Source organism: Peromyscus eremicus, chromosome 9 (assembly GCF_949786415.1).
Source record: "Peromyscus eremicus chromosome 9, PerEre_H2_v1, whole genome shotgun sequence".
NCBI classification, from domain to species: Eukaryota; Metazoa; Chordata; class Mammalia; order Rodentia; family Cricetidae; genus Peromyscus; species Peromyscus eremicus.
The window spans coordinates 51,257,576-51,281,083 of NC_081425.1; the positions used below are offsets into that span (position 1 = coordinate 51,257,576).

The following is a 23,508-nucleotide window of genomic DNA, read 5'->3' on the forward strand; positions in this document are numbered from 1 at the left end:
AAGGGATAGCATTTTGGACATGAAGTATTAAACAGTATCAAAATTAATTTCACCTATCTTTTTTTCCTTTTAGTGTGGCCACTAAAACATTTAGAATTTCATGTGCATGGTGCGTTGTGTTACTTTCAAGCAGCATTTCTCTGTCTGACCTCGCTCCTGCTCCTCCCTATTGGTCACTCTACTTCAGTACTAGCTGCCTTGATCTTCCTGGGACAGGCCAATGGTAGCCTGGCCTTGGGGCCTCTGCACTTGGTGTGTCCCTGGTCTACAAGGCTCTCCTCTTCCCCCAAGGATTATAGAGCCATGATGATTAAGTGGTTCAGGTCTCCTTGCTCAAATTTTAGCTGATTTGTGAGTTCTTCTTGCCTCCTGGTACACAGCACCCCTAGTGCTATATTTATCCCCCAAATGGTGTGTGTTTCCCACAGTACACATCAGCAGCAGCCACAGTATATACATAACTTGTTTCTTATATCAAAATAAGGCAGAAGTCATGATATCCTCCATGTATCAAAAGTCTGATACATGAATACTCAGTAAGTATTCCATATAAAGAAAAGAATAAATGTTACAAGAACAATGGTTTATAGCAAACGCTTGCAAGTTTGTTTATATTTTGAAGGAAGCAAAATTGATATAAACCAAGTAACTGTAGACAAGATTACATGTATTCGAGTATTAATGATGGCCTAGGCAAGAAGGGATCAGAAGAGACCCGAAGTGAGCCATCCACTTTAACACTGCTTTGCCAACAGCAACCTTGTAACGCCGAGAAGAGCAATGTTCCCTCTCCTACTGTCGAAATAAAGGGGAAGGGAGTATAGGCAACAGAAAATTATTTGGTGATAAAAGGAAATGAGATGTCACGCCATGAGAAACTCATGGAAGCAGCCGGACATAAGATGCTGAGTCCATGACATTTTGGGAGAGGGAAAAGAAGAGAGATGGTAAAAAGATCGGTGGTTATCAGAAGTTGGGGGAGGGAGGGAGGGATGAGCAGGCAAGCCACGGGGTATTTTCAAGGCAATGCAACAGTCTGCATGACACTGTAATGGTCAGCAGGTAAGATGCATGTATCCAAGCCCAAGGAATATGCCAGGAGTGGATCCTAATGCCATCAGCTACACGCTCTGAGTGGTAACAGTGTATCACTGCTGCCTATTGGAACAAAGCATGGCCAGAGTAGGGTGTTGGCAGTGGGGAGGGTGGGGACTTGGGGAGTAGGGACAGGAACCTTATACCTTCCTTCAATCAGGCTGTGAGTGTGAAACTGCCCTCAAAACACTGACTCTCTTTAAAATGGGGATTGGAGCAGGGTATGATGGCTCCCTTCTATAGTCCGGGTGCTCAGGAGGCTGAGGCGGGATGATTCATGAGTGCAAGGTCAAGCTCGGCTACATAGTGAGTTTCATGCCTTCATGGGTTACAGAGGGAGACCCTGTCTCAGAAAAGGGGGAGAAGGAAGGAAAGAGAGGATCAAGAAAAAAGAAGAAAAAAAAAACAAGTTGAGGTGAAGTTAAGGCAGAAAAGAATCAAGATTTATTTTCCTGATTTATTTTCAATAAATAGCTTTTGACTAAGGAGATGACTCAGTAGGCAAAGTGTCTGCTACACAAACATAAGGAACTGAGTTTGGGTGCCCAGGACCCACATAGAAGGAAAGAAAGAGGAGAGGAGGGAGGGAGGAAGGGAGGGAGGGAAGAGAGTTGTGGGGGAGGAAAAGCCAGCCCAGCGGTGCATCTATAACTCCAGTGCTGGGAGAATTAGAGGACAGGATGTACAGTGGCCAGCCAGCCTAGCCACCTAATAAGCTCCAGGGTCAAGGAGAGACCCTGTCTTAGAAAATAAAGTGGAGAAGTGACTGAGGAAGACTCTTGTTGATCTGGCCTTCACATGCACATGTGAGTGCTCACACACACACACACACACACACACACACACACACAGAGGAACATATACACCACACATACACATACAACACATACAAATTTAAATAGATTCATGCATACATACATATGCATGTATACGTACCGGGTACTTCCCCAGCCACTAGGCTGCCACCTTGCTGACACAGCCAGGGATAGAAGAGCCACCCATCCGTGCAAATGCTAATGCTGAGCTCTCCTGGAAGAGTTCAGGGTGCAGAGAGGAAAAGACCTGTCTGGAGTTTGGGGGGGGGGGCGCATGGACACAATGACCCAGTGAATCTGGAGAAAGTAGGAAAAGGGGTCCTAGGCAAAAGGGGGCAGTCAAACAGGGCTGAGAGCACAAAGAAAATCACACCTAGAGATGGAGAGAGAGCAAGGACCGGAGAGGGAGTGCTGGGCAGCCGGGTAGTTAACTTGCCCATGCTGGAGCCTTGACCTCTGCAGCAATCCTCCCAGCTGCTAGTCAACCATTCTGCAGGCTGTGCAAGGACCCAAGGATGCCTGTCAGCACAAAGGCTGACGTGGCCTGCCGCTGTGGGGGTGTTCTCCCAGACCAGACAGCCCTCCCTGCACTTGTCAGATGCCGGCTGGCTGGCAGGCAGGAGCGGAGAGTGAGTGGCCTGGGGCCGAGGGGGCGAGTGAGGAGGGGTGGTCTCTGCAGAGGAGCGGTTGACAACTGCAAGCCGAGCAACAGCTAATTTAGGCCTGTGGCTGCATCTAGGTCCCCCCAGGTGCTCTGTTCCCCTCCTCACAGCAGTGCTCATAGCTAATGCCAGTGTAATTATAGCCCCAGTGGCTTCCATTTGGAGTTTGAATAGTGGAAGTGTTTGCTGTGGGGTGGGACATGTAAACCCCTGGGCCTCAACTTGGTAAATTTCCTAGAAAAAAAAAAATCAAGAAATGCAGGAATGTGAACAACTGCCTGAATACTGGGAAGATGCCCCCTCTGCATCTGCAGGGGGCGGGGAACGGAGGAGGGATGGTGGGGTGCTCCATTGTGGAGAAAGCCACCCCCTTAGAACTGGCCTAGCTGCCCACTTGAGCATCTGTCATGGGCAAAAATGGGGCTCAGTGCACAGCCAGGTGCGTGCAAGCCTAGGTAACAGGGCTGTGGCGCAGCGTGCCCCTTTCTGGCCTACCACATTTCATTCCACCCCAAGGCCTCTCTCCTAATCCCTGGAAAGTAAGTCAGTTGATGATTCCAGACACAAATCCTCCCCCCTACCCCCACAAAGGTCCCTCAACCTCCTCAGCCTACGGCTCCAAAACAAAAATGTATAGCAGACAAGGTTGAAGATTCTGAAAGCTTAGACCCTCTCAAATCCCATCCACTCCCTATGCAGATCGCTGAGACCACGCAACCTCAACAGAGACTTGGGAGCTGAAAATGAATGCCAGGCCCTTTAACCCAGGACTGCCTATCCCTGACAGATGTTGCCACTCCAGCCCTACCTAGGTCCTCTAGGCCTAGAGAGAGAACTAAAGACAGGCCAAAATGTAAACTGCAAACAGCCGCCCAGGGCAGAGGGAGGTGGGATTCAATGGCACTTGGCACTTTCCAAAACCTTGGTAAAGCTCTTCTACCAGCAGATCCAGCTCCTAGAGACACATCTTGGCTTCTTTATCCCTGTCCCTGTTCCTCCTCTCTGTGAGGGCCAAGAAAATGGGGACACAGCTAGCTGAGGAGGGGTAGTGGGCCTCAGGGTGTACACCGCCTCCCAGACCCTGGGGTAAGTTCTCTTTTCTCACCACCCCCTTTTCTCAGAGAACACCCCTGAGTCAATGGTCCATCCTCAGAAGCATGCTGTTACCAAATAGTGTGGCACCCCTCAAACTGACATTCCCTGAACAGCTGTTCTTTATTTATTAGAGTTGAGTTTGCCAAACAGTCCCCCAAACACGACCCACCAAATTTTAACAATATCACTTGTACTAATATTTAATTATTTTTTTCTTTAAGATGTGTGTGTGTGTGTGTGTGTGTGTGTGTGTGTGTGTGTGTGTATGGTACTGTGGGTTAAGTGAGTGTTCTACCACTGAGCTATTACTCTCCCAGCCTTTTTTAAGAAGTTACTCAAACTAGCCTTGAACTCATTCTATAGTCCAGAGAGCCCTTGAACGTGTGATCCTCCTGCCTCAGCCTCCCACATAGCTGGAATTATAGTCCTGAACTACTAGGCCTGACTAACTCCCTTACTTACTTAGTGAAATTTTAAGTTTTTCTTTAATTAATTTAATCTTTAAAGTTTTCAGTTCTTACATAGATGGGCTTGACATGATAACATCTCCATTAGTTCTGGATCTGACACATTAAAGCCATTACTTTCAATGTTTTTTTTTTCAATTGTGTGTCATATCCATCTCAAATTTCAACTTTACTGTATATGCACTCAGAGGCAGGAGACTATCTGTGAGCAGAGGTGCTCAAACTTCATAATCTCAGGCATCCACAGACCCACTGAGTCACAAGCTCTATGGCTGTTACTTGGATTTTGCACCTACCCTATGATTCTAAGCTTCCTTCCAAAGTTTGAACCCAACACCTAGAAACAAGGCTCGGGTGCTAGTGACCACACCCCAAAGGCACATCCATGGGCACACAGGCACACACACACCTAATCCACCTAGCTCACCACTGACCAATTCCACCTGAGCAGAAAGTAGCTTGAAGCTCTGCTATTACTTAAGCATGACTCTCAGGCATGTTTTATTCCTCCCATTTCCTCCCTACCCTCAACCATCAAGGCATACTTTCCCATCCCAAACAGGAAGGCAGAAATAACAGTCTTAGCCTTCTGAGATACTTACAAGTCACAGGGACCTAGATACTTCAACTTCCCTTCTTGCCAGGAACCTTCCCTTCTTGCCCATGGGTCCCTTGCCCCCCAACTTCATTTGCACATGTGTGCACCCAAAAGCTCCCCACCAACAGCACCATGGTCTGGCAGTTAGCAGTCAGTCAAACAACCATCAACCAACAAATATTTTCACGAACTGACTACATGCCAAGGCGTAGAAAGATGGAGTCCCTGTTCTCCAGGGCCTTCCATTCCAGTGACAGGAAAACTGGTAATAAAACACATATACATAAAAAGATGTAAAGGATTGATAAGTGTGATGAAGGAAATAAGGAAATTCAGGAAAGAATGATGGAGAGAGGAGATGTGGAATGTCTGCCAGGAGGTGACATCAGTTTGAGAATGATGAGCAGGAGTGCAGCACACACAGAAATCCAAGGTCTGAGAATTACAAGCAAAAGGAAGGTCACATGCAAAGGTCAAGAGACAGGCATGGTTTTGGTATGTTCCCAATCAAAAAGAAATGAATAAATTAAAAGAATGGGGTGGCTGAAGCTTCTTGAACAAGGAAAACATTAGAGGGAAAATAATTTGGAGGGACAGTAGGAGGGGTGCCACGGGGCCTTGTAGAGCAGGATAAGAACTTCAGGTTTTCACTCTAAAATGGTAAGCACTTGGAGGAGGTACGGAGGAGACACAATAGCTCATTTGTCAATACATAGAAGGAGGTGGAAGAAATGGGATAAAGAGGAGATGAGTGTTTCAGGAGCAGGTCAGAGAGGGGCAAGCTTGGTCAGGTGGTCCCTGGAGCCCATTTTCATTCGGCACATTAAGTGGAGAATGACACAACGGGGCTGGCTGGATTTGGAGTGGAGGAGAGAGAACTCAAGAAGACTAGAGTTTCATATACCAGGTAGATGGTGATGATGTCATTAGACAAAGAATACCAGGAAGGAAAGAGGAGACCAGAACTGACTGGGTACTTCAGGATGAAACTTGGTTGGTATGAGAGAATTCATAAGTAGCCAGATGGAGATGGTGACAAGACAGAAGAATCGGGGACCCATCTGAGCTAGACACCAAACTAATCACAAGTGACATGAGGGGCCACCTAACTCAACAAGACTGCCTGGGTTGAGGATGAGAGTAAAGATGAAAAGGTCCAGGGATGGGGCAGAACTATGGGTGCCAATGTTTAGTGCAGACTGAGAAGCAGTGAAACTTGAAATTAAGAGAATCAAGAAATCAAAAGAATCTGGTGTCATGAAGTCAAGCGCATCATCAAAGGAGAGTCAAGTGGATGGTCAACAGACCCCATGCAATTAGGGGTATGTTAACAACGAGATAAAGAATAAACAAACTCTACCGAAGCAGGATGGATGACTGGAAAGATAGAGTATGGGAAAGGAGGGGCAGAAGAGACATAAGTGGGGAGCCCATGTTGTAACCTGTCACCTCTTGTCCTCAAGAGGCCACCCAAATGCAGCTTCAGTTTTGGAACCAGAAAACTCTGAACTCTCTCCCAGCACTGGTCAGGGACTGCTGGAAAGGCAACACCACTAATTAACAAACTTGAGAAGACTCCCACTTGCCTGAAGCTCACATTCTAGAACAGAGGAGATGAGAATCATAGACAAACAAAAACTCTCCTTTTGCCTCCTAGGTTCCATTCTCTGCCTCTGGCTATTGTTAAGAGTGGGTCCTCTGGCCTTGCAGTGGCTTGGGAGGTGGAACTATCTAGAGATGGGCTACTGACTAGCATAACAAGTGCGTAGAGGTTATAGGAACTTCTTTGAGCTTCATTTGTGTCATGTGCAAGATGGGGCCACAGTGTTCACCCTGTATATAAACAAGTAACATCCAAGGTGAGACAGGGTGGTGAGCATAAAAATATCCATTGGAGTTTGAATGTAAGTTGCATGTCCCCCAAGGGCCCATGGGTTGAAAATTTGGTTAGTCCCCAGCTACTGGGAGATGGAAGATTTGGAGGTGGGGGTTACTGGAAGGTCTCTTCATCATTTGGTACATGCTCTTGGAAGGCAGCACTCATGGAATGGAGGTTCTAGAGAGAGGGAGAATTGTCATAAAAAGCCCGAGTTTGGCCTCACCCTCACGGCTCAGGTCCAAGATGTAGCCATTTGTTCCCATAAATGCCTCCCACAAGGAAGTACTACTGTCCCCTCTCAAGCCTTGGGCTTTGACCCTCTCAAACTCTGAGCTAAATGAGCTTTTTCTTTGATAATCAGCTGCCTCTAGTGTTTTCTGATAGTATTGCAAAGTTCATTACCAATGTCCATCAGAGTCTCCAGTTCGTAGTACATAAGCAACAAGGGCCTGCTTAGAAATAAGGTCCCCAGTTGAAAAGTGCCCCTTTCCACCTTTCCATTTCTGCAACATCCATCACTCCTTGCCAATAGAAAAGCCAGACCCATGTGCTCCTACCTTTGTCCACTACATCCAAAGAGCAAAGGCCCCTTGGTGTCCACCTCCATGAGCAAGAGGCTATCTCTAGAGTTCCTCTTCTCCATACTGGAAATCTGATAGAGCACAGCCTCAGACCCCTTCTCATATCTGGCCCCCACCCCTGAAGCTCCTAATCCAGTATACAGAAAATGGTACCCCAGTTTCTCCCAAGAGATAACAGGACTAATTCTAACATTCCACCTCCCATTGCCCTCTGTTGTCACTCAAAGCCCAGAGAACTGAGAGGACCTGAATCATCATCCCCACTACTCTACATGTCCAGAGCACTGCCCTCCCCAGACATGCCCAGGAAGTCCCAATCCACATCCAGTGACCCCAGAACAAAGCCACAAGCACTCTTTAGAGGAAACAGACATTTTGAAAGCAGGCCAACCCACCAGAAGTCAACTTGATGAACGGCAAAATGCAGTAGGAACTCAACAACAACAAGAACCAAGTTGGATGCTTTTAAATATCGTGTCATATTTTGACTATTTTTAACCACGATTAAAACTTATTCTCAAATTTAATCAAAGGGCAGATTATTCTGGATTTTGTGGTTCTGGAAATTTAAATTTTAAGCTTTTTTCCCCATGCAAAGGGACTTTTTAAGTCATCATATCTGAGGTCTCTACATCTTTGGAATATACTTCTGGGACATTGGGTTTACATATATACAACAGAGGCATATCGGTCTTAGTGCTGTGTTTATAAAAACTAAAATTGAGGTATTTTATGTTGGTATGCTTGACCTTCTTCAGCATTTTTTACTTGTGATGAATGATTGCTGACATGAGGCTCTAATCTGTAAACTAAAACTTTGTTTACTGATTATGAAATAGACTTTTCTCACCACAGGAAATATACATCAACTCACAACCCTTAGCTTCTAAAATAAACTGAATACATCTTAAAATACAGTTGCCAAGCACATTTGCAAAAAGCTCAAAAGCCATGGAAACCATTCAACACAAATCTCTAAAAAAAATTTAGTGTAGATTAAGTGTAGATAAATAAAAAACATTTGACAGAACCAGTGACTTCCTCATTTAACACACTAATTATGGAAGAAGAGGCCACTGGCCAGCTGGTGAACAGCTAACCTCTAAGTCCAGGGCAGAAAGAGAGGTCTTCCTTTATCCTTTCAACATTTCTATGCCATCTGTCCTCCTGGGAAGGTCATAACACCGTCTACTGCCCCCACTCCCCCGTGGGGCTGTCAGCCATCAACTCCCCCGTTCCTTGTAGGAGTGACTCCTCATTTGGTCTGTCATGTCTTCCCATGTCGTCCGTGAGTCTTTCACTCAACAGAAATGGTCTTGACAATGTGGGTCATCTTCCTGCCACCATGACCCTCTCCCGCTCTTCTGCTGCCCATTGCCACAGTCATGCCCCCAGCCTTTCCTTCACTGGTATCTGTACCAACAACCCAACCTTGGACCACCTTCTTCTCACCTCCCCAGCTTCCTCTCAGGAATTCCTACTCCCAGCAAAATTTGGGATAGATCACTGCTCTGACCACCTCTCCACCATCCCATCCTATATCAAACATTCCTTTTACCGGCTTAACTTCCTAGTCTCTAGGCAAACACATCACCTTATCAGTCCCTCTTCTAACTCACTAATCTCAGGGAAGCAAAGCCTCCTTCCATCTCCATGCTGGCCCAGCAGCTGAGCGTCACTGAGACACACCATCCAAAATGACTGGTCTCACTTTAAATGCCTATACTCAAGTTGCAGATGTCCTACAAAAGCTACTTCACAGCTTCCCCTGACTCAGTCTCCCTGGGCTGTTCCTTCCCTCATTGTTCTGATCTGACAGCATTGTGTTTTAGTATGTTCAGGCTGCTACAACAAAAAAACACACATCAGGTGGCCTTTAAGTAACAGAACCCCCCCCCCCAGAGGCTGGGATGTCCAAGATGTCTAGCAAGCACTCACTTTCAGCTCAAGGACAATCATGTTTCCCTATGTCATTGTTTATCTAAGAGGTATTACCTTGTTTCCTCAGAAATCTAATGACCTGTTCTATCCTCCACAGATACCTTCACACAAATGTGTACATAAACTCATGCAAACATACATACACACACACACACACACACACACACACACACACACACACACGTACATACACTCATAAAAATAATAAATTGAAGCCCTCTTAATATCATCGCTTTCAGAATTAAGATCTCAACACATGAACTGGGTGGGAGAGTGAGGCATACACAAACATTCAGAGCACAGAACTTTGCCTCATATTTTATAAGGACACAAAAGAGCTGAACAGAAACTCCCTCACCTTCCTTCCCTGGCAACAACCAGCCTATCTCACCTGCAACCCAGCTCTGCCTTCTGTTACTATGGAGGCAGAAGTGTCCCTGCCAAAGGCCACCTGGCCTCCTGTGCTTGTGTCTGCCATGTGGATCTTGTCCCTCCTCACTGCTCAAGGACATCCCTCCTGCCCCCTCCACTCTCCTCTTGTGCCCTGCAAGTTCTCCCTGTCACGTTCCATCCAGCGCAGTGAACAAACACACAGCCTTTGCTACCCATCCCCAAACAGAACAAAACCTCCCTTTGGCCCACCAGTCCCCTTACCTGTTCCTCTTCATAATGAAGCCTGAGAGGGTGATGTCCCCAAATCTATCTGCTCACTCACCCTTCCTAAGAGTTCAGTAGGAGATCGGGGTAGCTCCGTGTGGATAAGGGAGGTAGGTAGCCATGTCTCCAAGCTCCTCTTGCTTGGCTATGGCATCCCTTCACTTTCTTTCTCCAACAGCTAGTACCCACCCCCAGTCTTCCCCTCCCAGATGGTTTTCCTCCTCTGTAGCCCTCACCTTAGCCCTCTGTGTTTTAGATCCTAGCCTCTCTCTCTCTCTCTCATACTCTAAACTTCTGCTTCCACAGCTTAAAATGACCTCTATACACATCTCTCTATAGATCGCCCCTGACTTTGGCATTTCCCAGTTAAGGCCTACCTGACATCTCAATCCTAACATAGACTAAACCGAATTCTTGGTTTCTGCCCACTCCACCCCAGGCTGTTCTTTCCTTCATCTTTACCATCCTAATAAATGGCAGCAGCATCACTGTTGCGCACGCCAAAACTGTGACTGAACCGTAATTCTCATTCCCCACACCTACACACTCTATCCCAAGCCCATTCATTCACTCCATTCTCCTCTGACTGTCTGCCTCTAACCTGGACTTCACGGGTAACATCTTAACTAGTGCCACTCCTGCCCATGCCCCTGTCTCCTCCTCACCATCTATTCTCCCTAGAATAAGACTAGCTTTCAAATGCTTATAGTGTACTGTGCTGCTCAATCATCTAAAATCCTCCCAGTGGTTCCCCATCACTTCTCAACTAAAAATCCAACTCCTAACTGCTTGATCTGCATCATTTAGGGATCACTCCACCTACCTCAGCATTCTCCTCCCATAACACTATCCTCCACCTCACTCAGGGGTGTAGCTACATGGCCTTTTGCAGGTCCCACCTCCACACATGGGTTCCCCACTGGGTCTTCCCCTACCTGTTTCAAACATGCCATTCCCCTGACATCCCCCATGCTAGGTTCTTCCTGTGAGTCATAACTAGGTGTTCACAATCACTTTACTCAACATCATATTTTAGTGTTGGCTTAGTGATTGTCAAAATTGTTTATTTCCTGTTAATTTTTTCCTGGGCCTGTCTCTGGTTTTCCCTATCTGCAGCACCTTGGCTCCAAGAACAGAGAGTCTTTGATTCAAGTTAGTGGTGCACCTCTACACCTGGATAAGAACACCAGGGTTTTCTGGGATATTTGGGAACAAACGCCTCTTAGGAAAGGGCTCATGGAAACAGCCTCCAGGTGAGGATGTCCCAAATTACACACACATTTAAATCTAGTTCTTTTTGTAGGCCAGACCAAAAATGCCTTGCTATTTTCTAAAGGTCCTCAGTCTTCATCCCAAAACCATGTCCTCAGAACTTTCCAGAAAGACCAGAAAGGAGGTTAGGAAGAGTAGCTTTCCCTAAGAGGCAGCAGTTTAGATTCTGTTCTGACCTGGGACAAGCTGTATCTCCAAGCTCTACCTTTCTACCTTTCTGACTCTGTCCCCTTCCTCTCCTTCCCTTCCTTTCTGCCCACAGAAAGCCGATGCCCCAAATTTACACCCACTCCTACACACACCATTATGCACATACTGTCATGCCACGTTAAACACACCCAGCACCCACACAAAGACACATCACCATACAAACATGTTAAACATAGTTATACTAGCCATATAAAACCACACAAATGACCTAATATATTAACTTACAACTATGCAACTACACACATTAACCCACACAACACTCCATACACTTAAACTCATGCAACTTACATTGCACACTCACACATACACACATGCTAGTATATATTACACACACAGACCACCACCCCACATACACATTAAACACATATACAAGCTACCCATGTACCACACCAACATACTAACTTACACAGCTACACACATATACAATAAACACACACTTAAACCATCCCATAAACACATATTACTACACATCCATATCACCACACACACATACATAATAAACACACATACAAACCACCCCATAAACACATAACACCACACATTCACACATACTCACATATAACTACACACACTTGCATACACACACACTCAATAAGTACCTACCACTCATGTATCCTGACACACACATATCTATATACATACAAGAAGGCTAACACATGCACAAACCACCACACAAGCACACTCACATATAGAGACAGCATGTATCAACACACATTGGCCTGTATACACCACCTCATGCATGTATACATATACTCACACATATTCACACATATGCCACACATACTTACATTATCCCTGTTCTCACTCCATTCTGTGTCCCCACCTCTCACCTTGCTGTGGTCCTTTCTCTGTACTCCCTACAGGCATAGGATCAAAAGGATGGATAGGCCAGGCGGTGGTGGCACACGCCTTTAATCCCAGCACTCGGGAGGCAGAGCCAGGCGGATCTCTGTGAGTTTGAGGCCAGCCTGGGCTACCAAGTGAGTTCCAGGAAAAGGTGCAAAGCTACACAGAGAAACCCTGTCTCGAAAAACAAAAACAAAAAAACAAAAAAAAAAAGGATGGATAGATAGATGGATGGATGGATGGATGGATGGATGGATGGATGGATGGATGGGTGGGTGGATGGATGGATTGCTAGGGAAGAGAGTATCCAGCACAGGAACTCACATCACTCATGCCTACCTTCCATCAGGATAAACTAGAGTAGGTTAAGGGCTAAAGCAGGGGCCACATGTGGAGTGCAGAATCCCAAGAGAGCCAGCTCAGGAGCTGATGAGAGCAGGAAGTGTCCAGCCAAGAACCACCTCACAAGCCAGCTACCAGCAGAGCCCATCATGCACAAAAGGAGCAAGCTGGTGGCTGCCTACATGCTGAAGAACATCAAAAGAAAAATGCCCTCACTCCCCGCAAAAAGTCCAGCTCCAGCCACAGCACCTGAAGTTCGACCATTAAAAAGCATTTCTTGAGGTTAAATTTCTTCTTTGATGGTTCGTTTTTCCCAGAAATTTCTTCCTTGAACACAAAGGCAACCAGAGATGAAGTCACCAACACCCTGATCACACCTCAGCGCCAGCAAATCCTTCCACCCACTGACAGGAGCCTGAAGTCCCCCAGCTTTAAGGAAGAGAAGAGAGGTTCACAAATCTCTACAGCTCTGGTACTCCTAGGTAGGAACACTGGCTCATGCTCTGCTGGTCCCAGACACCCAACAGCAGGGCCACAGCCATGGAGCACTCGCCCCCACCAAGCCAACTAACGGTCCCCTCTCCCACCTCCCCTCTCCCTGGCTAGCAGAGTTCTCGGTGAAAAGGTGGGGGGGGGGGATGAAAGGGATGAGAGAGCTACAGCTAAAGCCCAATTTTTGTTGACACTCAGAGTCTCTGACAGCTGTTAGAAGAAGAATGTGATTTTGAAATTTAAATAACACACTTCTGCATTCGGCTCAGGGAGACAACCTGAGGATAAGCAGTTTATCGCCTGAGCCACCATGAAGGGGGCAGAGAGGGGCTATGCTCCTCCAGCTCCTCCAGCCCACCCACCTGCTTACATCCTCCATTCCGTGGCTGTCTGACAGGAGTCTCTAGATCATACAGCCTGGCTTCTGGACAATAAAGCTGAACCTCCCATCACTCTGCACAGCCCAGGCTGTAAGGCCCATACCTGCCCCAGCGGGCCAGGGAGCTAGAACAGGCTGGGACAACAGGGGGCTTCCCTAAACATACAGCAGAGCTAAACTGGGTCCAACCTTCCCTCCGGAGCCACTAGGATGCTCTTCAAAGTGTACTGACTCTGGAGCCTAGGGGTAAATCTTTTCTCAAAAGGACAGCCCCACTCACCTCCCTAGAGACTGAGCCTTTTTGACCAAGCAGCTACCTCAAAGTTCCGCTCCGTCACAATGGTCAGTATTCAATGTTCCCTGTCTCACAAGGCTTGGAATACTTGGGGTCCTCTCATCACAAGCTTATCTAGGCTTCCCAGCCATGATGCTGTCAAAAATGTCAGAGCTAGAAAGCTAGACCTGTCAGTAAAGGCCTTACTATCAGATCATGAGGACCTGAGTTCAAACCACAGAATAGTTATGAAAAATCCAGAAATGGTGGTACATACTTATATTCCCAGGATGAGAAGAGGCAAAGACAGGAAGATCCCTGGGCTCACTGGCCACACAGCCTAATTACTCAACAAGTTCCTGGACCATGAGAGACCCTTTCTCAAAAACAAGGTCACTGTACCTGTAGAACAACACCTGAGGTTGACTGTTGACCTCTATATACAGGTATACACAAGTGCATGTACACATGGACACCACACACACACACACACACACACACACATATGAACACACACACACACATATGAACACACACACATATATATAACAAAGAAAAAATAATTGTCATTCCCAAGTTCCCCTTGCTCATCTTCTAAGGCTTCCCTGATATCCTAGGCACTGCTGATTTCTGCTTCCCCTGAAGTCTTGGGGCAGCATTTGGTCTGAAGCACATGAACAGTAAACCACCTATGGGGTATCCCAGCCAAGGTTCTGTATGTCCCCCTTTACAATGAGGACACGGGTCTCACCTTGTCAGCAGTGGACTACATGTGTCTCCCACATACACTCTATATGGACTGAATAAAATGGCATTCATTTCACAGCCCACCTTGACCCCACCTTCTCTGTGAATATTTCTTGTGCCATGTAAGGTATGCCTCATCTCTGCACCTCAGAACTCCTAAGATCCAGCACACGTGGAGCATCTCACAGTTGCTTGGAAACTTCAGTTACCTTTACCTGGGAAGGCCGAATATGCCTACAGAGTCATTCTCTCCCTCCAGTCCCAGACAGTAACCCCAGTGGTTACCATCCACCTGTGTGCCATATGCCACATGAGGAGCTGTCCTTATGTCATCACCAGACACAGGTCAGCTGACCTATTCTATCTACAGATAAGAAAAATGAGGTTCAGGAGAGCCAAGTGGCCCAGAAGTCACACAGTGAATAGAGCAAGGCCAGAATTCAATGCTAAAACTAGCCAACCTCAAAGTCCACATCATCCTTCACTCCAGAGCTCTCAGGGCATACGTAATAGATGTAAAGCATGGAGGTAGGTACCTAGGAGGTATGGAAAAGAATACACAGGACACAGAAATATGTGCACCACAATTACACACATGCTTAGAACCTAAGAATGAGCACCATGATGGAGCACCATGCCTTGGAACCAAGAACAGAGTGGTGTCCCCTCTCAGAAGCCATACACATGGCTTCTTGGACATGAGTTCTCTCCTATCCTGCAACCCCAAAAAGGAGATAACTGGAGCACCAGCAAGAATGTCCCTAGCCCTCTCTGTGATTCATCCAAGTTAGATGGCCAGTTTAAGTAGACACAACCAGCCTTCTACCCTCAAGCCTCAGAAAGCCCCTGAGCTCGGGTCTCTCACCAGCCACCATCTGTCCCACCCAGTCGCTGGAAGACTATCATTGTGTAAGACTTTGACTGAGCCATCAGGGTGCCCCTGTCCTCTAAAATAATCACCCTGTCACCTCCATTCTAGCCCCTACAAGCACTACTCTGCTGTCAGAGGTAATGTCCAGCAAACAAGAGGTACACAACCAGCTCTCAAATGCTGTCTAGGCTGACCCGGCCACCATCTACCATCTGACCTTGGAGAAGTTACTCTGTGGCCATTTCTAAATAGCTAACATATTTCCATGCAACCCACCAGGCAGAGTGCTTACCTACGTTATCTCATTTGGTCTTTGCAGAAATCCTGGAAGACAGAAGTTTCTACTGGCCTGTGTACACTTCTAAGGACACACTAGGCATAGGTCAAAGTGAAACTTGAACCCTAGTCTATGTCTGTCCCTTCTCTCTGAACCTGAATTTTCTTTACTGTTGGGTGTTTAGGCTCCCTTCCAGCTACAGAAAACAAAGTGAGGGGTTGATTTCAACACATGCTTCAAACACATGTCTCAAACAATACTTGTATGGGATGTAGAGACTCCCGCGGGGATCTCATCCCGAACGCAGAGGCAGAGCCTAATGACATAGTACCATCTACCCATCCCTTCTCTGTGTTCCTTAGGCATGGTCCCAGAGCTGTCAGAGACACCCTTGCTTGCCCAAACCAGTCCTTTTTGGTCATTGGTGTCCAGCCAAGTCATTCACTCTCCATCAGGCCCACCCCCCCTGTTAGGTCAGGTCATCTTCCTACAACCTTTTTCAGAGAAACTCTCTGCCTAAAAGCTCTCACTTTCTTCCTTACCTTTTTCCACCCTCACCTGCCTCCCCGGATGCATTTAGAGGGTCACAGAAGCCTGAGACAAGAATATTGGTCAATTTCAGCACCTTGACCCCTGGCATCCTATCTAGACAACCTCCTATCTCCATGGCGCAGGTCCACCTGAGAGAAGATGACCAACTAGCAAGCCCAGTTTGGTCTCTATGTGCAGAAGCTAAATTACCTGATCAATTTTAACTGAAGTCTCTTCGCCACCCCTGAAGGTATACAGCATATGCCCAGTTTACAGATGTTGCCACTCCAGTGCAGAGGCCATGGTGAGGTCCAAGAACACACACACAATCTGTTATGACCTGTATGTTAAAAGTCCTCCCAGAGCCAGAAGTTGAGTCTCCAGCTTGGAGCTGGTAGAACATTCAGAAGATGGGGTCTAGAAGGAGGAAGTTAGGCCATAGTACATGCCCATGGAGTGGGTCCTAGGACTGTGACCCCACTCTCTCTCTTTTGGATTTCCATCGAGTGAGTCGCTCCCTTCCTCCACACTCTTGCACCATGGTGTATTACCATTTACCCAAAGCAATGTGGCCAAACAACCATGGACTGAATCCATGACCCCAAATAAACGTTCCCTCCTTCTAAACTGTTTATCTCAGGCATTTTGTCACCATAATAGAAAGCTGATTAACATATTCAGCAGCCAAGCCTGAATTTGCTCCCAAGACTGTTAGCACATGCTCTTCACCTATACCAGATACCTCTTCAAATGCTGTGGTTTAGGTTTTCAAGGACAGTTTGAATTCAAAAAAAAAAAAAAAAACAAGGCCAACTTCTCCTTGAAATCTCTCTTCTCGTGTTAAAGTAAAGGCTTCTAATATACCGGTTGCTATGGGTCAGCCACAGCCACACTGCCCCTGGCTGGCCTTGGGCCGGGACTGACTGATCCGTCATTGAACCCAGGGCCTGCCAAGTAAGACTATGAAGGAAGGAGGGAGGGATGAGGTTGTGCCTTCCCCGGAGCATCTGGCAGGCAGAAGCTGTTGTAAAAATTCTGCCAGCCTTTCTTGACAACTGAATCCCAAAAGGACTTTCCAAGAACCCAGCAGAGAGGAAGAGTTCATGCTCTAGGGGTCCCTGTAACAAAAGCAACCTCAAACCTGAGACAGGAAATGGTAAAAGATAAAGGCAAGTGGACCTCTAAGATACAACAGCCTCCCTCTTTCCATAGGAACCCAGCTAGTGGGAGTGAACTAAGAGGAGGACAGGCAGACCTGGTACTCCCCGACACAGACTTCTCAGAGAAACGGTAGAGGTGATGCACACAGCCAAGCAAAGACATACGGAGGTGGGGAGCCACTCGCTCTCAACTACACACCATCCTCTAGGGCAACACCCACTAAGGTCCTGTGCTCTGGTACAGAATCTCAGGTCACCTTGCCCAAAGACTCACCAGCCCATGGAGAACCAGGCAGGAATCTGTGACAGCCTGAGATCCAAGCTCATTTGCACTGCCTACCGATGCTACCGCTTCCTGTATGCATTTGTGGGACAAAGATGAGGGAGCTCAAACTCGTGTCTTCATCCCTCACAGGGAAAAACAAAAACAAAAAAACTCACGTCTGGAGCTGGGAAGCCATGTGCCCAAAGCCCCGTGGGAGATGTGGGGCACCTACCACACAGGAGTTTGGCCTCCTTATTCTGGTTCCCACCTTCTTTCTGCTGACTCCCCACAATGGCTTCCTTGGTTTCTTAGAGTAGGGCCCAGGCCAGGGTCTCCCCTCCCAGCTGCCCCACTCAAGAGTGTTGGTCCCTGGCTCAATCTCAGGGCTGGGTGAAACTTCCTAGCAGAAAATCTTCATGTAATAGACACTTGACACTCTGTGGGACAAGGGTGTTGACAAGACAAATGAGGAGCTCACTGGATATGCAGCTTCCAGTCAGCATCTTGCTATCTGCTACCCAGTGGTAACTGAGCCAGGCATGGCTCTGGAACTGTGTTGATCCAGTCCACTGCCCAACAAAAGAGTCAACAGGATCATGTGGCAGTTACTTCTCTTGTTATCATGGCCAAACGACTGACAGAAGCCACTGAAAGGAAGACAGGTTTATTTTGGCTTATGGTCTGAGAGGACACAATCCACCATGGCAGGGTTATATATGGGGGTCAGTTGGTCTATGAAAATGGAAGCCTGAAGTAACAGGTTTCACATAGCCATGGGTCAGGAGTCTGGGGGCTGGGGGCCTAGAAGCAGGGCTAGATTATAAGACCAATCTAGAGTGACTTCCTCCACCAGCTGCGCTATCCAGAAGCTTCTGCAACTTCCCAAAATAAAAACACCACCAGGCTTCAAAGACATTAGCCTATGAGGGACATGTCACACTCAAACTATAATGGAGCACCACAGCATCCAATGCCTGGGCCGTACGGAGGGCATTGGACTGGAACACAGTTCCAGAGCTATTCCTGCCCCAAGTTATCAGGACCAGTGGGTAGCAGCAGGTAGCAAGATGCTGGCTCTGGAAGCTGCACATTCAGTGATCTCCTCATTTGTCTTGTCAACACCCTTGTCCCACAGAGCATCCAAGTGTCTATTACATAAAGATTTTCTACTAGGAAGATACTCAAAGGTTGAATCCAGGAAACAATAGGAGCCAGGGTTAAGTTGAGGACCTTGGACCTCCAGCATTCATAGAGCAAACCCAAAAAGCACATGTCTGCACTGCAGTCATCAGCTGGCATCTAATCAATGGGCAGCAGGCACATTGGGTACATTTAGACCTCCAATATGTCCCCACCACAGCAGGCTATGCCAACAATGTCCTCATCCTGCATGTGAGCCTCAGAGCATAATCTCAGAAGGACCAATCCATAGAGGATTTATATTCCGATCTAATCTGAAACTGTAAGATTTGGAACATTAGCTGGAAGGGGCTTTAGTCGATTGTACAATCTAGCCACATAGGATGGCCAAAATTTATAAGATAGTTATCACTGTACCTACAGGCAGAGCCAAAAGGAAGCCTACTCTAAGTACAAAGCTACTGTTGGATAGGACCCTACTGGGGAGCCTATAGTAGTGGGAGCCAAAGGCAGAGTGTTGTAATTGGCCAGCTTTGAGATCTCCATCTACTTCTACCATCCCCAGTCACCACAAGGGCCCAAGACCATGTCCAGATGACCACTCTCTGGCTACTATAGTTTGAGTATTTTGTTTGTTTTGTTGTGTTGAGATGGGGTCTTCTTGTTAGCCTAGGATTCCCTTAAACTTACTATGTAGACCAGTCTGGCCTCAAACCAGCAATTCTCCTGCTTCTGGCTCCATGCCTAGCTCTATAGTTTAAACCTTAAATGGCCTCAAATGATTATATATATATGAAGGGCTTGCTCTCCAGGTTGACACTATGAGATGGAGTAGAAAGTTTAAGAGTTAGGACCTAGTGGGAGGTCTTTAGATCACTGGGAGTGTGCCCTCAAAGAGACTAGAGAGTCCCTATCTCTTTCTCTTCTTCGATTTCAGTTCCCAGATATGAAGTGAACAGTTTGGATCCATGCCACAGCCATCACAACATACAGCCGTGGGTGCCCAGCAGCAAGTGAACCAGTCATGAACTAACACCTCAGAACCTGTGAGCCAGAGGGAGCCTTTCCTCCCTAAGTTGATGACATCAAGAATTTTGTATAGTAATAGAACACAACAAATACACTGGCCGAAGCCTCCCTTCTTATGAGAATCCCGGATCTCTCCCACTAGGGACACACACTCCACCCCCCTCAGGGTCATCTAAAGGAGGTATCTTCAGATGGAAGGGAAGGTATCGTGTCTAAGTAGCAATTTGGTCTTCTGGGTACACAAAAACAGACATTCCAAGTGGCTGATGGCCATCCAAAACTCAACCTTATAACACAAACTTTATTTTTTGCTACTTAATTTCTCTACCTGAAGGAATTATTCCTCCCTCCTTAGAGGGATAATAATAATAAAAGGCAACTGAGAAGCATTGTTCTAGAGACTAAGAAGCTCACAGTTTGGGGCAGTGCTTCTTAACAAGCAGTGAGTCTGCCCCACAGGGGACACTTGGCCGTGTCTGAAGACATTTGTGCTTTTCACACCTTGGGAATGTGTAAGTGCATCTAGAGACAACTCTTCAGACAATGCTAAACATTCTATGATACACACACCAGAAGAAACTGCTGACAAGGCTGAAGTGTCCCCATTGCTGCTGTTAAGAACCAGGGTTCAGAGTAATAGGAGCCCTAAAACGTGCCAAAGCCTGGAGCCCAGATCCCTGTACTCAGATTCAAAGAACAAGCTTTAGTCTGGCCACTAGAGCTGGTAAGAGCTGACCACACACACACACACACACACACACACACACACACACACACACGCGCGCGCGCGCACACACACACACACACACACACACGCACGCACGCACGCGCACGCACGCATGCACGCACACACAGAGACAGAGACAGAGAACAGTTCCGAGATGGAGAATGCTGGCCCCAGCACCTCCCAAACACAGGAGGGAATAACAAGAAGAAAGGGTAACAAACCTCATCTAGTCCTTTTTTCTAATGTTTTTCATGTATATGTGTGTGTATGGACATTCATGCATGTACAGGTGTGTGTATGTGTGTTCATGTATGCACAGGTGTGTGTGCATACAGAGGCCAGAGGATACTGTTAGACATCACCCTCAGGAATCCCATCCACCTTCATGGGGACTGGGTCTCTTACTGACCCGGAACTCACAATTAGGCTAGGATGGCAGGTCAGCAAGCCTCAGGGAATCCTCCTGCCTCCACCTCTCCAGCCCTGGGATTACAAGTTTGTGCCACCATGCCCAACATTTTTTACATGGGTGCTGGGAATCAAACACAGGTCTTCATGCTTGCAAAGTGAGTGTTTTACTGGCTCAATCACTCCTCTATCCCTCATTTCATTCTCGAGCATGGGCCCAACAGGCAAAGCAAGAGGCCAGCATGGTCTTTCTCATTCCTCAAGGAATCACCCAAGAGCAGGCGATTCCCACCTCAGATGCCTCTCTGGTGGCTCAAGCAGTGGAAAGGAAACCCACAGCAAACTGGATGGTGGGGACACTAATATAGCTGAGTACACCTTATCTGAACTGCTAAGGACCAGACATGCTCAGCATCTCAGATGGTCACCGGTTTGGGGCTATTTGCATATTCCTAATGAGATGTCACAGAGATGGGACCCAAACACAAAACTGGTTTGTTTCATGCATACAGATACACACAGCTTGAAGGGCCTCTTATACAATATTTTCAGTACACCTGCCTTTTCACTTTGCCCCATCACATAAGGTCAGGTGTAGAGTATGCCCCCTGCGGCATCATCTCGGTACTCAACATATTTTAAATCTTAAAGCAATGTTGGATTTGGGTGTTTAGTATGAAAGAGCCTCAATCTATAACAACAAACATGACCAGGATTTCCAGAACACACACAAGGATCCTTCAGCATGCCATGTGCTTTACAGTCCAATGACTCACTACCAACCCAAGCAGATAGGGACTTCCTCACTCACAAGTGAGGGAACTGAGGCACAAAGAGGTTGGTAAGCAACCTGAACAAGGAACGTGCCAAACAGAAGAGCCAGAGAAGCAGAACGAGAGATGGGGATGAGATGGGTGACAGAACATCCGGGCGGCGTCAGGTTTCAAGATCGATCCATGACCATCAAGGAGCCAGACAGAGGCTTAACTCCAGTCACTACTGAAGGAAGGAGGCCAGGGAGCTTCCTAAAAGCCAGGAGCCAAGGCTCAAAAAGTGGTAAGGAGCAAGCAGGCAGAGAGTGGAGTCAACAGAAGACCAGGAAAGACACCTGAGTCCAAGAGATGAATGGGTTACGTCACAGGGATGAGAGGAAAACACAGGACAAGCACCAGAGAGGGTCACTTACCTGAGAAGATTGAAGCAAGCCTGAAGATGTCTGAGAGGCGTGAGGTCACAGGCTCATAGGGGGAAGCTTCATAGAACTCCTCACCTGGAAGAGAGGCAGGGCATGAGACACAGGCTCCTCTCAGGTAAACCACCGGACAGCAACTCTGCCTAAGAAAATTCTACTAACACACCCCAAGCCATCTAGGATGTGAGGGAGGCCAGCCCTTGCTGAAGTGGAAAATGCTGTGCAGGCAAGTTAGGGGTGAAAGTTCATAGCACAGAGACAAGTTATGTCTCACCAATTAGAGCAGGTGTGACTGCTTGCCATGTGACTTCCCTGCAGGACCGACCCCCTTTAAAGGAGTCTGGGAGAAACCGTAGCCCTGGGAAGGTCAAGTGCCAATCGCAGAATCTGGAGACAGAGGTCCTACTAAAATTTTTAGTTCAACGTCCCTGTTTCACAAGAGAAGGCTCGTGGGTAACGCAGCAGCGTAGCACGTGGGAGTGGGGGTGTCACACAGCTTCGTGTGGCAGACCCAGGGCTCACGTGGTCTCCTGGAGACCCACACTCAGAATTTCCCCTTTGCCTCATGCCACGTCACCAGAAAGAGTCTACCTAGGAAGGTCGAAAGTCACTAGGTGAAAGGTCTGACCCCATGCGCCTATTTCCCTGGCCTCTAACAGACATCCTTCTAACCTCTCCGTGACCTGCTGTCTCATGTGCCTCCTCAAAGCTTCAGAGGGCATCAGAGACTTGTAGTAGAAAGGCAAGTGAACGGCCGGAAATAAATGGCCCCGGGGTGCCCAGGAGACCCCACCACCACCACATTATCGAGAATCCCATACCCTCAGCGGACACCTTGCAAGAAAGGAAATATCCCCAGGAGACCTGACCAGTGAGGAGAAATCAATGCAAACTCGCGCAGACTGAGTGTGTGGTGATGGGGAGGGGCAGACAGGGGGTGACCCCCAGCCTCACACATTGATTTCCTATCCAGCAGGGCCGGGCGCCACAGGCAGGCACCCTTGCCTACCGAGCGCCTGGGTGAGCAGCATCTATGAAGGATGTCCCTGGAAGAGGGAGCAGAGACTGCCCCTTAAGAGGTTCCTTTATCCAGCCCAAGAGGCCACAGAGAAGCGGGACTCGAGATCCAGTTAGCCCTGGGATGGTTCAGAGCTACTGAGTACTTTCTTTATGAAAGAAGGTACCTGCAACCTTGGGCAAAGATAGCCTAAGCTTGGGGAAGGAGCTCACTCCCTCCTGCTGAGAGGAGTTCCAGCCTGCATTTTGCCTCATAGGAAATGCTGCGTGCCAGGCAGCACCCAACACACATAGTGTGTGCCCCACTAGAATCTGCCCGAAGCTTCCTCCATTGCCTCTCATGGTCTAAGTGCCACCCACTGCACCCCCTGAGGCTCAACTTACTCTCTCCTGGGAGACTCCTGGGGGTTGCACTGCACTCTCTGCATGCCGCAGCCCCAAACACACTTCAGACACACTAACTTACTCTCTTCTTCGCTGCTCTGAGAGGTAGGTGCTATTGCTCTCCCACTGTGCTGACAAGGAGCAAAGAGCACAGA

The 23,508-nt window shown here is 47.5% G+C and overlaps 1 protein-coding gene across 2 annotated transcripts in view; it reads right to left on the minus strand.

Annotated features, from left to right (window-relative positions):
- The window catches only part of Gfra2 (GDNF family receptor alpha 2), a 97,361-nt gene that overhangs the window by 63,408 nt on the left and 10,445 nt on the right, over nucleotides 1–23,508 (minus strand). The window contains exon 3 of one of the 2 annotated variants that reach the window (XM_059273356.1): nucleotides 21,947–22,030. The exons of the other annotated variant lie outside the window; for it this stretch is intronic. Within the exon in view, the coding sequence (XP_059129339.1) occupies nucleotides 21,947–22,030 (84 nt within the window). The remainder of the gene's footprint in view (nucleotides 1–21,946; nucleotides 22,031–23,508) is intronic. 2 annotated transcript variants of the gene reach the window in all.